Below are 15,119 nucleotides of genomic sequence, written 5' to 3'. Positions count from 1 at the left end.
TCCAGTTGTGGATACTCACTCAAAGGCTATGTAGGTTACAAGAGTAACTGACAGAAAAATGGATGAAAGGCCACAACCAATGTACGTGATAAACGTCAGGGCCATCATCTGGGCAGGTGGTAAGGATGTCCGAGATAAGTCCTGGAAAATAAAATATTGTTTTCAATGATCAAACACTTTTTAAAAAAAGAGCTATGATTTACAATAGTCCCCCCTTGTCCTCCATCGTTGCTGGAAACCGCAGATTGTACTAAACCCTGTCATTGAATGCCTTTTCCAACTTGGCACTTACCGGGCAACAGGGCGATCTGAGACATGACGGCACAATCGGCACACATTTATTTTTTCCTTCTTCATACTTTCAAAGATAGAAGATTCATTCTTACTGTAGATCTTAGCAACCTCAATCTACGATTTTGTTCTTTTCACAACTCATGAACTTTCACCTCTTCACTTAAAGGAACTCCTTTATGGCTTCTTTGGTAAATCTGAATCGCCAGCACTGCTTCTCTTGCACTTTGCGGCGTTTGGCACAGTGGATGAGATGCCACTTGGGAGGCCCTCGTTCCAGAGTGCAGTGCCTGCGTTTGAATCCTGGGGTCATTCCTGACTCCAGGTGGCAGTAGGTATCTGGGTCCCTGCCACCCAAGTGGGAGACCCAAATTGAAATTCTGGGCTCTTGGTTTTGTCTGAACTAGCCCTGGTTATTGTGGGCTCCCTCTCCCTCTCCATCCTGGATACTTCACTTCTGATCCAGCTTCCTGCTAATATGCTTTGGAAAGCAACAGATGATGGCTCTAGTACTTGGATCCCTGCCACCCATGTGGGAGACCTGGATGGAGTAATGGGCTCCTGGCTTCAACCTGGCCCAGTCCCAGCTGCTGTGGCCATTTGTAGAGTAAACCAGTGGATGGAAGATCTCTATTGTTCGCTCACTCTGTCTTCCTGTCACTCTCTGCCTTTCAAATAAATCCTTTTTAAAAAATGAGGATAACACTGCCCCATTCTACCTAAATAAGATAACTTAAGTCAAAGCATTTTGTGAAAAGTTTAAAGTGCATTGCAAAGCAAGCAATTTTTATAACCCATTCTCATCTGAATTCCTTAGTCCTTAGTTATTTAAAAGGAAAACTTTAAAAATACAATGTGGAAAAATACTTGATTTGCATGTCCAACGATGTACCTCCAGGTCATTTAGAGGTCATTTCATTGGTGTATAACTGCCACGGTATCATGACCTCTGCTGACTTATCAACGGCACGCACCAGATTAGACTTTGTAGTGTGACACCCGGCTACCCCTCAGACCCCGGGTCTGCGGCCACGTTGCACGGATACATTACCAACAGGACGCCAAAGCTTGTTAGGTGGTTGCAGGTACAGATGGTTTCATTCAGCCTCCGGCCTTTGACGGAGCAACCATTGGTTGACCAGCCTCCTCTGCCACCTGTTGGCATCGGGAAGAGTAGCTGTCCTATCAGCAAGGCCACAGCACAAGGGACACCCCACCTCCTCTACCTGTACACTGAAGACTTTAAAAAGGTCATGACTGGAACCTACCGTTTTTGCCCAAGTCCCAAAAGACACATCTCACTGTTAAGGCATCCTGCAGTACAAAGAGAAATTACAAATACTTCATTTATCGAGCCAAAAACACAAAAGCAATTAGAACAACAACAAAAAAAAAACCCATGGTAATGTTTATTTCAGAATTTCATGCTTGATTTTTGGAGAGTTCTTGTTTTATGTGGTCCCTAAAAGCAAGTGAACCTTGTGTAGGTCCGAACTTGTATAATTCATTGGTTGTGCATAGGAATCGCTTGGGGACCTTGTCAAAGTGCACATTCTGACTCGGCAGGTCCAGGGTTGGGGGTGGAGAGTGTGCAGCTCCACAAGCTCCCAGGTGATGCTAATGCTGCAGGCGTGTGGACCACACTGAGCAGTAAGGCCACAGCTGATGCTCACCGTGAACTGAGCTGAGAGATGCTCTCCCCTTGGAGGGGACCTCTATAGATCTACATGCAGTGAAATTGTGGGCAAGAGCTTGGAGCTTAGGTGGTCCACTATGAAGCATGCTAAAATCCAACAGAGGAAGCGTGCGATTCTAGCCCTATACGCTGCTCCAACTGAGTCCAAGGTTCTTTCTGCTGGAACTGACCTTCTCGGGCCATGTCTCACAGGCACAGCTTACACAAGGGGTTTCCTGTCAACGAACAGACCAGACCAGCTCTTTCTCACCTGGCTTTGGTCGATGTGCTTTAATGTGACTGTCACATTTCTTGTCAGGTTCCTGATGGTCAGGTTTGCGACACTCGATGATATGACATAGCTGATCAGAGACAGGTTCTCCAGGGAAGGGTCCTAGCATGCCAAAGAATCGGCAAGATGACGACGGAAAATGAAATATCATTTGAGAGCTTTAGAAGCAGAAGGGACACTAGAGGCTTTTGATCTGAAATTGAGGGTCAGGGAGTAAAGCGACTTTCCCAAGGGACCACAACTAGGAGCAGAGCTTGTTCCACTGTGCAGTGTTTTAACTACTGAGCCAAATTGCCTTGATCGACACTACAGGGTCTTCATGAAACTTTAAAGGAAGCCTAACAGTAAGTCAATTAAGATGTGTGTCCCTAAGCAAGTTACTTAACCTTCTTGTGTCTTCGTGTCTCATCTGCAGAAGGGGTAACTGTAGTTCTCTCACAGAGCTGAGATCTACGTTAATACTGAGTGCTGGGGCCGGCACTGTGGTGCAGTGGGTTAATGGCCTGGCCTGAAGCGCCGGTTCAAGACGCGGCTGCTCCACTTCTGATCCAGCTCTCTGCTGTGGCCTGGGAAAGCAGTAGAGGATGGCCCAAGTCCTTGGGACCCTGCACCTGTGTGGGGGATCTGGAAGAAGCTCCTGGCTTCGGATTGGCACAGCTCCGGTCATTGCGACCAACTGGGGAGTGAACCAGTGGATGGAAGACCTCTCTCTCTCCCTCTCCCCCTCTCCCCCCCCCTCCCTCCCTCTCTCCCTCCCTCTCTGTCTCTCCTCTCTCTGTGTAACTCTGACTTTCAAGTAAATCTTTAAATATTTTTGAATGCTTAGGATAGTGCTTGGGTATTGGTAAGTCCTATTGTAATGGAGTTATTTAGCATCACCAGCACCATTTAAGCTGTGCTTTAACACGAACTTCAGAGTTTCAACAATTCATCTGGCTTAGAACAGCCTCAGAATATGCAGGGATTAAAGGAAATGACATCTTCCCACCTCCAAATTATACCCAAACCAAAGGCAGTAAGCAGCAACTCTACCTGAAACAGGGCAGGTGTTTCAAAAAAGTTGAACTGAATCCTGGAAGCTAGCTGCATATCATTAGCTGGTATGGCACTCATCAGTGAAGAAGGCAGAGTAATAATGCCAATACTGTTCTCAGGAGCTTGAGTTTCCAGAGAAACCTGAAAATCCAAGTGGAAGATAAGAATGTCTGGAGCTCGTTGGCTGTGAGGGCTTGATCTGTGGTATTTCTACATAAAATGGCTTCTGCTTCTGGATCTCTGGTTACTCCCAGTTTAAAGACAGGGTGTGTATTAGGGAAATGAAGCCCCCAAACCCCAAAGGAAACATCTTAAGGGTGTGCAGAAATGGTCAAGAAGGGTACTGCAGACTCCAGAGAGACCACAGCAGCAGATACAGCAAGTTAGCGACCAGTGGGTTAGGATAAATTCTTCATAGAACCCCATGCACTACCCTTGAAAAGACTAGGAAAGTTAGAAGGAACACTTGGTTTTACTTGGCTGTTTCAAGCCCTAGACCCTCTGATAGGTAGAAAATACCAGAAGCATGATTGATATCCTGGAGCAGTATACATGCCAGTGTAGTTATCACTTGTTAAAACACTGAAATGGGTTGAGAAATAGCTGATGTTTCTGCCCAGCTCTCCCAACTGCCTGGGACTCTTCCCCTGGACAACCCCCCTACCCAAGATTCCATAATCCAGCTGCATAAGGGTGACCTGGAGAAAGGATAAACAAACTGTGGTCAATCTGTATAATAGAATACTACTCAATAATATAAAGCAATTAACCACAAACACATACAACACATGGATGGATCTCCAGTTTTGCAGTGTATTATGCTCAAGTGGAAGAAGGCTGCATAAGGAATGCCCTACTCTGGCAAGACCAACGTCATCTTTGATTCTGTGGTGCCTCACTGTCCCAGATGTTAAATATTTTGAGTACACCCCTGACTATAAGCAGTAGTTGCCTCAATTATGAAGTAGGATAGGGCCTACAATCACACAATCAACAAAATTCTGTCTTTTCCACAGAAATGGCAATGTACCTGAAGGTTTGCAGGGTCCTGGGCTGCAAAGGTGGTTGTGTCAAAGTTACTGGCATTCACTCTGACCACAGCCAAAGCCAATGAAGGGGAAGTGAGACTTATGGTCTTGTTTGAAAAATTCAACTGCAAACCAATGTCATCCACGACTTTTAGCAATCTGTAGAGAGAGATGGCAGTTGACATTTAGCACACCCACTTTTCTCTCCCCATTCTAAGCAGAACATAGAAAGGCAACTTGAAGTCATTATGAACCTAGAACTTGGGAGAAAACTACTTGGCCCTAAGTCATGTCAGCAGCATCTTTAGCATTGGAGGGTCTCCTCTCGACAACACTTCAGTTTGCCAAGTCGTACCTTTGAGCCAGAGGGGCCAGCAAGGCGGGTGGGGAGCGAAGGAGTTTGCTGACTTGGTTTATCATTTCTCCTGCGTAGTCAGTCTCCAAGCTGCCCAAGGACAGAGCCTTCTCCATCTGGGACACTTGGTTCTCAAGATCAGAAACACTGGTGACGTTGATGATGTCTAAATCAAAGTGTCAAATCATTTTATGAATACATCATGAGAAAAAAAATCACTAATAAACAGACATAGACTTTGTGATCTGGCAAACTCACTCCTAAGCATTTGTTCCAGAGAAATGAGAACATATGTCTTGGGGGCCAGTGTTGTGGCATAGCGGGTAAGGTCACTGCCTGCAATGCCCACCCCATATGAGTGTCAGTTTGTGTCTTGGCTGTTCCACTTCTGAGTCGGCTCCCTGCTAATGGCCTGGGAAAAGCAGTGAAGAGGACCCAAGTGTTTGGGCCCCTGACACCCAGCTGGGAGACTTGGGTGAAGCCCCTGGCTTGGACCTGGCTCAACCGCAGCCATTGCAGCCACTTGGGAGTGAAGCAGTGGATGGAAGATATTTCTCTCTCTCTCTCTCTCTCTCTCTCTCTCTCTCATAAGTAAATCTTTAAAAACATTTTTAAAATGAAAGAACTGCCTTAAGACTTGCTCATGAATGCTTACAGTGGCCTTTGTTATAGTAGTTTCAACACAGAAGCAGCCCTAAATGTTCTCCAACTGGAGAATGGATCAACACTGTGGTGAGCCCATAGAGTAGAGCATTAATCAGAATTTACTACAGTTACATGCAACAATATGGCTAGACCTCCAATTTTGATACATTATGCTAAGTAAAAGAAGTCAAACTCAAAAAGACCATATACTGTTTGACCCTCTTCACACGACATTCTAAGAAAGTCAAAATTATAGGGAAACAAAACAGATGAGCAGTGACCAGGGGCTGGAGATAGGAGTGGGTGTTGACTTCAGATAGACCTGAGGGGACTTTGGAGAGTAGTGGACTTTGGAGAGTAGTGTATCTTGATTGTAATCATGGTTACACAGTTGTGAATGTTTATCCAACTCCAGCAAACTGTTAAACATTTCATTTATCCACAGAATTGGGAAAATGTTACTGTATGTAAATTATGCTTCCATAAGCCTAACTGAAAGATGCAAATCGGTTATTTAGTGTATATTTATATAAGCATATAAGTATATATATATACTTATATATATATAAGTATATATATATATATGTATATAAGTATACCTGTATTTATGTCACGTGTACAGGATGTTAGGCGGGTACCTGGAAGTTCTTTTGTGAAAAACTATGTGGAGTCTTCAAAAAGTTCATGGACAATACATATGATTGAAAAACAATGCATGAATTTCGGACCTTTTTGCACCAAAATAAACTTACCTTTGAATTCCACTTTTCCATGAACTTTTTGATGTACCTTTGTATTATGGAGTCAACAGCTGGACTGTCACCTCTAAGTCCAACTTTTACGTGTTTTTAATTAGGAAGCAGTGATACAACCCTCTCTTTAACACAACAAATCCATTTCATCAGCCAGCATCCCATTTCCTATTTTGCATCTTCCTTTTATAATCTTCATGTGTAGTTACACTGTTATAAGCAGGCGGTATAAACTATTTGCTGCATGGATATTTCCACTTCATGTCAACATTGGAAAAATGCCTCCAGGTTTCTGTAGAGCTGGTTGTGTCACAGTTGTCGTGTTGAGGTGGCACACTTTATTTCATCATTCCTCTTGTGGAACCATTAAGTTTTATCTACTTCTTAGCTACCAGGTAATATACCGGTGTGCATCTTTTATGCGTTTTATCACTTGGCTTCGATTATCCCAGGAGGGAGAGCACAGGAGCAGGCGGCTACCTTGATGGTTTTGTTGGATAACCTGTTGGGCTGATTTTAAGGATCATCTAGGCTAATCAACTTCAACTTTACTTTATTCTTCACCAACCATTAAATCTTTGACAACTGCCATAATGATTTGGTATTTTGGTGTAAAATGTCTACCTTTATTAAAAAATGTAAATACTAAGATGCATCAAGCCATTTGGCAGAGGCTCCACATCTCTTGAGGATGCTGGCACCATGGTAGAGAAGGAGGAACTACAAGCTGAACTCCAATCTAATGTCCTACAAAACCTGCCTTTGTGTCCGTCCTCCAAATTCTAGGGGAAGACCTGCTTCTTAGCCCCTGAGAGTATCCAGAATTCTCTGTGCTCCTTTCCCTCTTCCCTTTGACTCTACCACTAAGTCGGCTCTGTGCCAGGAGCCCTTCGTGGTTTCCATGGCATTCTCATTGCAGCTGGTGTGATTGTTTTCATCTTTACATAGAGCAGGCTAAGTCAGGAGGAGACAAATAGCTTGTCTCTGATCACATTGCCTGTGCAGACCCAAAGCTTAGATCTTTGGAGATTTTTCCCTCCTCCCTACTGCTACCTCGGCTCAGTCCTCGGCTCTGTCACACTGAGACTGATTTTCAAGGACATCAATTTTTATTTTTGTGTTCTGTCTGCATGGGACTACTTTAATAGTTCAAACGTTTTCTCTTCATAGTGTTGAAGATGATGACCTAGCAATCTGTAAAATATCCATCTAGACAAGTTGAGATCTGGGCCTATCCCTTAGAGCAATTTCTCCACTATCTTGGTCAAAACACTTGAACTTGGCCATAGCTATGACTACGAGTGCCTTGAGGAAAGCTCTAGAAATTGAACATCATACAAGGAAAGGCTCAATGTGGTCTTATGGATATCTCCGATTTGCAGCTGGTAGCTGCATCTCAAGGAGCCAAAACTCCAACCAGCACAAGAGCAGCTTGGCTCCACATACTTACTTGTCTTGTCAGGCAGTGCACTGGTGATGACATTTGCAGGTGCAGCCGTGGTAGGAGAGGAAAACGAGGACTTCACAGGTGGTAGAGTGTGGGAAAGATTGGTTTGGGGTACAGGGGGGGAGAGAGTTTCAGATTGAAGTGGTGGCATACCAATGGATGGGTGGGAAGCTACAGGAGCTGAAGGCTGGGGAGGAGCAAGGTGACCCCTCCCTGTTGCAGAGTGAACTTTCTGAGTCACCTGTAGATTATCTACAGGCTCAGCCATAGAAAAGGCACTGGATACTTGGGAAACAACAGTGGCCTGAGGTCCAACTGGGAAGGGTTTGCTGGAAGAAGAAAATGGTGGGCCCTGAGGATGATCAGGAAGACAGACAACGGGATCCTGCAGATCACTGAAGGAAAAAAAAAATCAGATGCTGGTGAGACACAAATGAGCTGCCCAGGGGCCAATCTCCTCTTCCTAGTGGCCATCTGACACTGCCAGGTTGGTGTGATGTGGTTACATCATAGACCTGCCACTTCTGGCTTCTGCATTTCATGTCCTCTGTATCCCTGCCACTGGCTCCCTGGCCCTGCCCGTTCCCATTCGCTACCTTTCAGAAGAGGAATTAGCAGTGAGGGAGGCCCTTTCATTTATCCCCAGTTCTCTGGGGCCCTATGCTTTATCAGTTGTCACTCAATGAAGGGAATCTTGCAACGCTTCCATGTGCTCCTGGGGAAGATCTATTAAATGCCACATGAGCCAACTGGCTTCCATAGACTAGAAATGTTCCTCAGTCAATTTCGTACTGCTATAGCCATCAAGAAATGTTGGTTGAATGAAAACATGAAATCAAGGTGAACCCGAAGGGTTGGTGCCCAGCTTGTTAAGTCAGCTGGACCCTTGATGTTGCTTTAGCTCAGTGGTTTTCAAACTTGCTGTACATGAGAACAACCCAGAGAACTTCACAGGTACAATTTCCATGGTCTACTCTTCAGTGTCTGACTCAACTGGTCTTGGGATGAGGTAGGTGCTTCCAGGCACAAGGATGTTGTCAACATTCGGGTGATTTCCATTGCCATCAAGGTCAAAAAGAACTCATCTGCTAGCTGGTACAAGATCCATCAATCTTGAGGGAATTTGTGGGGAGGAGCAACTAAAGGAGACAACAAATTATTACCCAGGAAGCCTTTGATGGATCCAGTTTTAGATGGAGATCTAGAACACTGAGAGTGTGTTCTTGGAGCTTCTCTTGGGTGAGAGGAAGCAGGAGTATTAGGATGAGAGGCCTAAGACAAGTCTCATTTGTAAAAAGAAATGCTTAGGCCCGACTGGCCAGGCACTTGGCCAAAGGCCCCTCTGTACCCCTGAGGTTCAGGACAGCAGCGAGGACATGGAGGTACAGAGTGTCAGACAATCAGAGATCTTGGTTTGGGCTCTAGTTCTCACTATCACTGCCGCATCGCCGAGACTCCATTCTCTAAGTCGTGTACTATTGCAACCCATCTGGCCAAGTTGTGGTAAAGGTGCTTTGCAACGCATAAATTAAAGCTTCTCTGGGTTATCTGGGAGCCTGTGGAAGCCGAATCCACAGGCTTCCCACTCCTTGGCCTCTACCGTATATAGGGTGCCTTGAACTCCTCTCGTCACTTGTGCTAGTCAGAGCCCTCCATCCACCACACAAGAGACACAGGAGACGGCAGTGGGCAATGCCACTGTGCCCACTGCTGCCAGCACTTCCGTGCTAGTGCCTGACACCAGCTCACCTGGGTTCTGGTGGAGGGAAGGGGAGGCCTGGGTATCAGTAGTCATTTTCATGTGCTTCCTTGCAGATGGGTAGCCTACCTTTGGAAAAGCATACTCAAGTTTGGAGTTTAAGGAATTTGTCTGGGTAGAGACCTATATAATCGCCACACAGATCAAAACAGTATTTCCAGCACCCCAGAAGGCCACTTGGACACATGGACATGGTTGCAAAGTGCCTCAGGTGTTTCTAATGTACAGCCAATCTGAAGACCAACATATCAGGAAGACCACGAATGACCTTCTAGGTGTAGCCCAAGGGGTTCTCAATCTTAACTGTATATTAGAATTAGCCCAAGAGTTTTTTTTTTTTTTAAACCCAGACTAACTTGTGAAGGTAGGAGGGCAGGTATCAGTGCTTCAAAAATTCCCCAGATAACTCCAACCTGCAGCCAGGGTTGAGACCCGCTGCCCTGCTCTGCTCTATGGCCTAGAACAGATCCTCAGTCTTCAAGGTTGGGCCCACACACAAGCAGCACTGGCTTCACCTGGGACCTGGTCCAAAATGCAGGATCTCAGGTCCTGCCCCAAACCTGCTTGCATCAGCATCTGCATTTTAAACAGATGGATACACAAGAGGATGTTTGAGAAATGCTGGTCTAAACCACTCCCCAAGTTTACAGGGCTCTAATTCGCCTCCTCATTTTTCCCCCAAGGCTTCACAGGTAAAACACCTGCTCTGGAGAGTGGCTACACAGCTAGCTGACGGAGCCCTGGCCAGACACTGGGTTCCCATTCTGCCCCCTTTTCTGCATTTTGCTGCTGCTGTCCCACAGCTCTCTGAATGAGCCGCCACTGGGTCAAGAAGCAGAGGGCCTCAGAAGACTGGTCTTCTGATCTGATCCCAGTGTTTCTGGAAACTGTTCCCCAGACAGGCTCAACCCTCCAGCTTAATGGGACACGTGAAGCTTAATGGGATAAGGCACCCTTGACTTTGTATGCAGAAAATGCTACAGATCCTTAACGAAAGACTCGAAGCTGTTCCTTGAAGCCCAGGCTTCTAATACGTCTGAGAAATGCGGCCTGGGAAGGGCGGACAGGTTACTCTGAGCCGCCTTTTCCAAGATGAGATGCTTCCCACTTTACCAAAGTATGTCTTGTTTTTTCAAATACAATTTTTATCTGACTAGAAAATGCTGCAAAGTAACAATCCCCCCCCCCCCCTCGCCCAAAACAAAAAACAAACCACCAAAAAAACTCGCTCATCCTGCCAGGAGGCAGGTTGATCATTGGAAACTATAGAAAGCATTTTTATGATTTTCCTTCCTGTGTGTTCTCTGTATATTTTATGCAGCGGTGACCATATACATGACCATCAGGTTTTGGTTGTTTCGAAGCTCCGTCTCCCACAGTCACTCCATTGAGGCACTGCATGATTGTCACTAGAAGGCTTCTAAAAACCCTAATGCTTCAGCCATGTCCCAGACCAATTAAATCAAAGTGTCTGGTGGTGGTGATTGGGAATCGATATTTGTTACAAATTTAATTGAGGCCAATTTTAGGCTTCCAGAAAAGACAGTAGTGGGTTCGATGTCTTGCTCGCTCAGCTTCCCTCAATGTTAACAGCTAACATCCAGAGTTAGCCCAAATCCCTATCAAAATTTAGTATGTAACAAAGGAGGCAACTGAAACCACTGGCGGAGCGGGGAAGGGGCTTTTTAATAAGTGGAGCTGGAGCCACGAGTAGACACTCGGAAGATGATAAAATTGGATCCATACCTCACACCACACACAAGAGGAAATGCCAAGTGGACCTAAGTGTGACAAATGAAGCCGTAAAAGTGCTAGAAAAACGTAAGTATGGGGAGAGGCTTTCTGTCTCCAAATTCACTGGCAAAATAAGATTAGTAAACTTAACTGCGTCAAAAAGTTTGAATTTACACGGCAAAAAGATAGTCAAGACAACTGATACCTTCAATAAAATATTTGCAACACATACCCCAGATAAAGAGCCAATATCTACAATACATCAAGTACTTAAAATGGATCAAATCTCCATCAGAAAAAATAAGGAAAAGACATAAATGCACAACTCCTAAAAAGACAAACATGGCCCCCAATATATGGGTAAAGTTCAAACTCGGCCTTAGTGAGAGAAATGCTATAATAACATTGAGCTATCAATTCTCAAACTGGCAAAGTGTTTTTAAAAATGACAATATGGGCCAGTGCTGTGGCATAGTAGGCTAAGCTTCTGCCTGCAGCTCTGGCATCCCATACGGGTGCCGGTTTGAATCCTGGCTCCCTGATTCAGCTCCCTGCTAATGGCCCAGGAAAGCCGTGGAAGTTGGCCCAAGTACTTGGGACCTTGCACCCGCATGGGAAACTCAGAAGAAGCTCCTGGCTTCAGATAGGCCCAGCTCTTGCCGTTGCGGCCATTTGGGGAATGAACCAGCAGATGGGAAGACCTCTGTCTGTCTCTCCCTCTTTGTAACTCTGCCTCTCAAATAAATCTTTAACAAAATAAAGTGAGAACACAGGAGTGGGCATTTGGCCTAGCCATGAGGACTCTGGGATACCTGTGTCCCATATCGGGGTGTCTGGCTTCGAATCCGTTTCCTGCTAATGGAAACCCTGAGAGGCAGTGTGACAGTGCAGGTAGCTGGGTTCTTGCCATCTGTGTGGGAGACCCAGACTGAGTTCTCAGCTCCTGGGTTTGGCCTGGCCCAGGTATTGTGGGCATCTGGGGCATGAACAAGTGGGTGCTAATTTTCGCTCTTTTCTGCCTGTCTCTCAAAATTATTTCTAAAACAACCACAAAACATCTGGTTGCTGCGTCTTGGGGGGGGGGGAGTCGGAATATTGTTTAATGTTCTCCAGGCCATCCTAACGTACAGCCAAGACTGCGAGCTATTGGTTTAAAGCAGTGGCTCAAATGGAAACTGCGTGCAACAGAAAACTGTGCATCTTCCCGAACAAGGCAAGCTCTTCACTCCTGCAATGCCAAAAATAAGCCAGCATGGTGATTAAGTGTTTTTTTTTTGTTTGTTTTTTTTTGCTTTGCGAGAAAGGTCAGCATGTTTACTACCTACCACTGCAGCTTTTCTAAGTCTTCCGGGGAGGAAGGGCAGGGTGTCCTGACAGAACAACAGCACTGCTCTGGAGGAGACAAAAGGGAAAGGTAAAAGTAGCAAAGCCGCACGGGAGACCAGACCCATCAGTGCCGCGGTTCTTCCCACGGACTGCATTTAAAGAGCGATTGTCTAAAACGAGTGATAAAATGAATTGGACGTCATCACTTTGACAATTATGTGGCTTTTCTTTTGTCGTAGGCACACAATTATCAATCACTCTTCAACAACTCCTGAGAGATTCCGAAGTAAACATATCCTGAGAACATTGTGCTAAGTGAAATCAGCCAGGCACAGAGACACAAGGACCGCATGATCTCACTCATATGTGGAATCTAAGAAGTTGAACTCATAGAAACAGTGAAATGGTGGTGTGTGTGTGTGTGTGTGTGGAGAGCTGTTAGAGGACATAAAATTCCAGTTAGGAAGAGTTAAGTTCAAGAGACCTGTTGCACAACATGGTGATTACAGTCACAATAGATTGTATAATTGAAAACTGCTAAGATTGGATTTTAAATGTTCTCACCACACAAAAACAATGGTAAGCGTGTGAGGTAATGCATATACTAAATAGCTTGGTTTAGCTATTCCACAGCATATCAGAACATCACAAAACATGACAAAAACCATAAAGATGTACAACTTTGACTCCTCACTTATAAAAAGTAAGCATATCCCATTAGCAGTCCATCTGACCCTCTAAACAATTCATCCTCTCACTGGGGTTTATTTTATCCTGTTTTCAAATACAATGCACTGAAACTGTATAAGAAAGCAGGGACAATAACCTTCTAGGGCTCTTTAAAAATTGCCCATAGAGGAAGAAAGACAAAGATGTAAGATATGTACATTTGTGTGATGTGTCATTTTAATTGAAAATATAATTGATAAGTCACATGAAAATGAACCCAGCAACGGAGACAGACAACTCACCCATCGGTCGAATCTTCACTCCTTTCAAAGCAGCCATTATGGCACATATATTCATCGTTGTATTCAATTTTACTGTAAATGTACAGTTTTGTGTGCTGTAAAGACAAATACACATAACCAGAATGTTAATCAGAAACCTCCCTACATATTTGTAACTGTTTTTGCAAATTCGGTTAAACACTGAGTTGATTGGGATGACATTGCAAATTAGCTTTGTAAACACCATCTACCATGATCTGAACTTCACCCCAGAGACTTGAAGGGTTACTGAGGTTCGCGTTCACTGAGGTTGCAAAGCAGAGACGATCTGAGCGCGCACAGCTACTGGGTCGTCTTGCCTGCCCGGGCAGGATTGAAAGTCGGCTGTAAAGCAAGCGCCTGACATCTACAGTCTCTCGCCTCTGCCAGCCCCTTGCCTGGTGTCCGCCATTTGAGTCTGCCTCACGGGAGCCCTTTCACATACCAACCAAGGTGAGCATCAGAGTCTCTTAAATTCGAAATCTGAGTCAATCCACAGTATCGGATAACCAAGAATTGCAGACTGTTTCTCTTCACTTTAGCCTTGGATTAGGTCAAAAATTAATGTTGCAAATAAGGAAAAGAAGTATAATGAACCAACGAGGTAGCGTGAGTAGGGATTGAACATACAAGTCCATGGAAGGCTTGCCATTATTTGTACCAAGGAAAAGTGTGGCGAGTAGAAACTCGGTTTCTAGGACTGCGGCTCTCGCGCAACACTCAGGGGTCAGGTAGTAAGACTGTCCTTCACAGCATTGGTGAACACAGCTAGGACAGCCAATGGACACAGTGGAAAAGGAGAATCCGTGCAACCTAAGTAACTGTCCAACGATTTCGGATTCAGCTCTGTGTGCCCTTTGAAATATTTTGTGTCCTGTTCTTTCCATTCTTTGCCTTCTCCCTCTCTGCTTCTTGGTCATACTGGTGATCCTAGGGGCTAAGGATCCTCAGCCTCCCAGAGCCAGAGTAAGTGGCCCACTAGCACACACTCCTCCTGTCCCCGGGCCTCAGAAAGAAATGAGAAGATGGACAGAGCGATCAGTGTTTGGATTTATACATTTTAGTTTTTCCAAAGTGTCACATTTATTTCAGACGAACACCTTTGAACTTGCCATTTAACTAAGACTCCTTCGTGCTTTATTTCTCATGAACCGGGAAGTAATGATACTTAAGACACATTAAAGATGACTGACCTTTGGGCCTCTGCTGTAGCACACACTATAAAATAGGTCTGAAAGAAACAACAACAAATTCACATCACTGGGAAGCCTGAGAAGAGAAGACCCAGGGCGAGTCAGAATCTCGGCACCACAAGAATCCCAGGGGCTCACCCGATTCCCAGTCCTCCGGACTCCCGCTGTATCACTGGAGCTCCCTATGCCTGTGAGCTGTGCTGGCAGACCTCCAGGGTCACAAAGCTCACTGCTGCATGGGGCAGCTCTTTCTACTGGGGTTTTCATTTTAAGAGGCCTCACATGAAGGAAAACTTACCTCCTTGGAACATCTATCTATTGCCCCCTGTTCTGATTTCTTTAGAATAATGGGAACCAGTTCATTCACTCTGCCATGGCAGATCTGGAGGATTTGAGTAGTATCTCCCCAGGAATGCACAACTCCATGCTTTCTCCCAAATAATAATTAGAAACCAAGTACAGGGTGTATGGTGATTACCTGGCTTAGGGCTTGCAGGGTTTTGTTGAGCTCAGACCGTCTGTTACCAAAATGAGAGAAATTGACATTAAGGAGATCATTAGTGATGTGAAGCTGAAAGCCAGTTTTAGCAATTCAAAC

At 45.1% G+C, this 15,119-nt stretch overlaps 1 protein-coding gene across 16 annotated transcripts in view; it reads right to left on the bottom strand.

Annotated features, from left to right (window-relative positions):
* The window catches only part of ADGRG2 (adhesion G protein-coupled receptor G2), a 105,828-nt gene that overhangs the window by 12,585 nt on the left and 78,124 nt on the right, over positions 1 to 15,119 (bottom strand). For 8 of the 16 annotated variants that reach the window (XM_062183183.1, XM_062183188.1, XM_062183182.1 and 5 more), the window contains 13 exons: positions 15,000 to 15,039; positions 14,522 to 14,559; positions 13,311 to 13,405; positions 12,339 to 12,405; positions 7,524 to 7,915; positions 4,677 to 4,842; positions 4,324 to 4,480; positions 3,291 to 3,434; positions 2,238 to 2,360; positions 1,560 to 1,605; positions 1,343 to 1,446; positions 293 to 358; positions 20 to 141 (listed from right to left, as the gene is read on the bottom strand). In XM_062183183.1, the coding sequence (XP_062039167.1) occupies positions 20 to 141; positions 293 to 358; positions 1,343 to 1,446; positions 1,560 to 1,605; positions 2,238 to 2,360; positions 3,291 to 3,434; positions 4,324 to 4,480; positions 4,677 to 4,842; positions 7,524 to 7,915; positions 12,339 to 12,405; positions 13,311 to 13,405; positions 14,522 to 14,559; positions 15,000 to 15,039 (1,560 nt within the window). The remainder of the gene's footprint in view (positions 1 to 19; positions 142 to 292; positions 359 to 1,342; positions 1,447 to 1,559; positions 1,606 to 2,237; positions 2,361 to 3,290; positions 3,435 to 4,323; positions 4,481 to 4,676; positions 4,843 to 7,523; positions 7,916 to 12,338; positions 12,406 to 13,310; positions 13,406 to 14,521; positions 14,560 to 14,999; positions 15,040 to 15,119) is intronic. The other 8 variants (XM_062183191.1, XM_062183195.1, XM_062183186.1 and 5 more) reach the window with 1 other exon arrangement.

This window comes from Lepus europaeus, chromosome X (assembly GCF_033115175.1).
Source record: "Lepus europaeus isolate LE1 chromosome X, mLepTim1.pri, whole genome shotgun sequence".
Taxonomy (NCBI): domain Eukaryota; kingdom Metazoa; phylum Chordata; class Mammalia; order Lagomorpha; family Leporidae; genus Lepus; species Lepus europaeus.
Note: the sequence above shows the minus strand (reverse complement) of the source record. Positions and strands in the feature narration are given on the sequence as shown.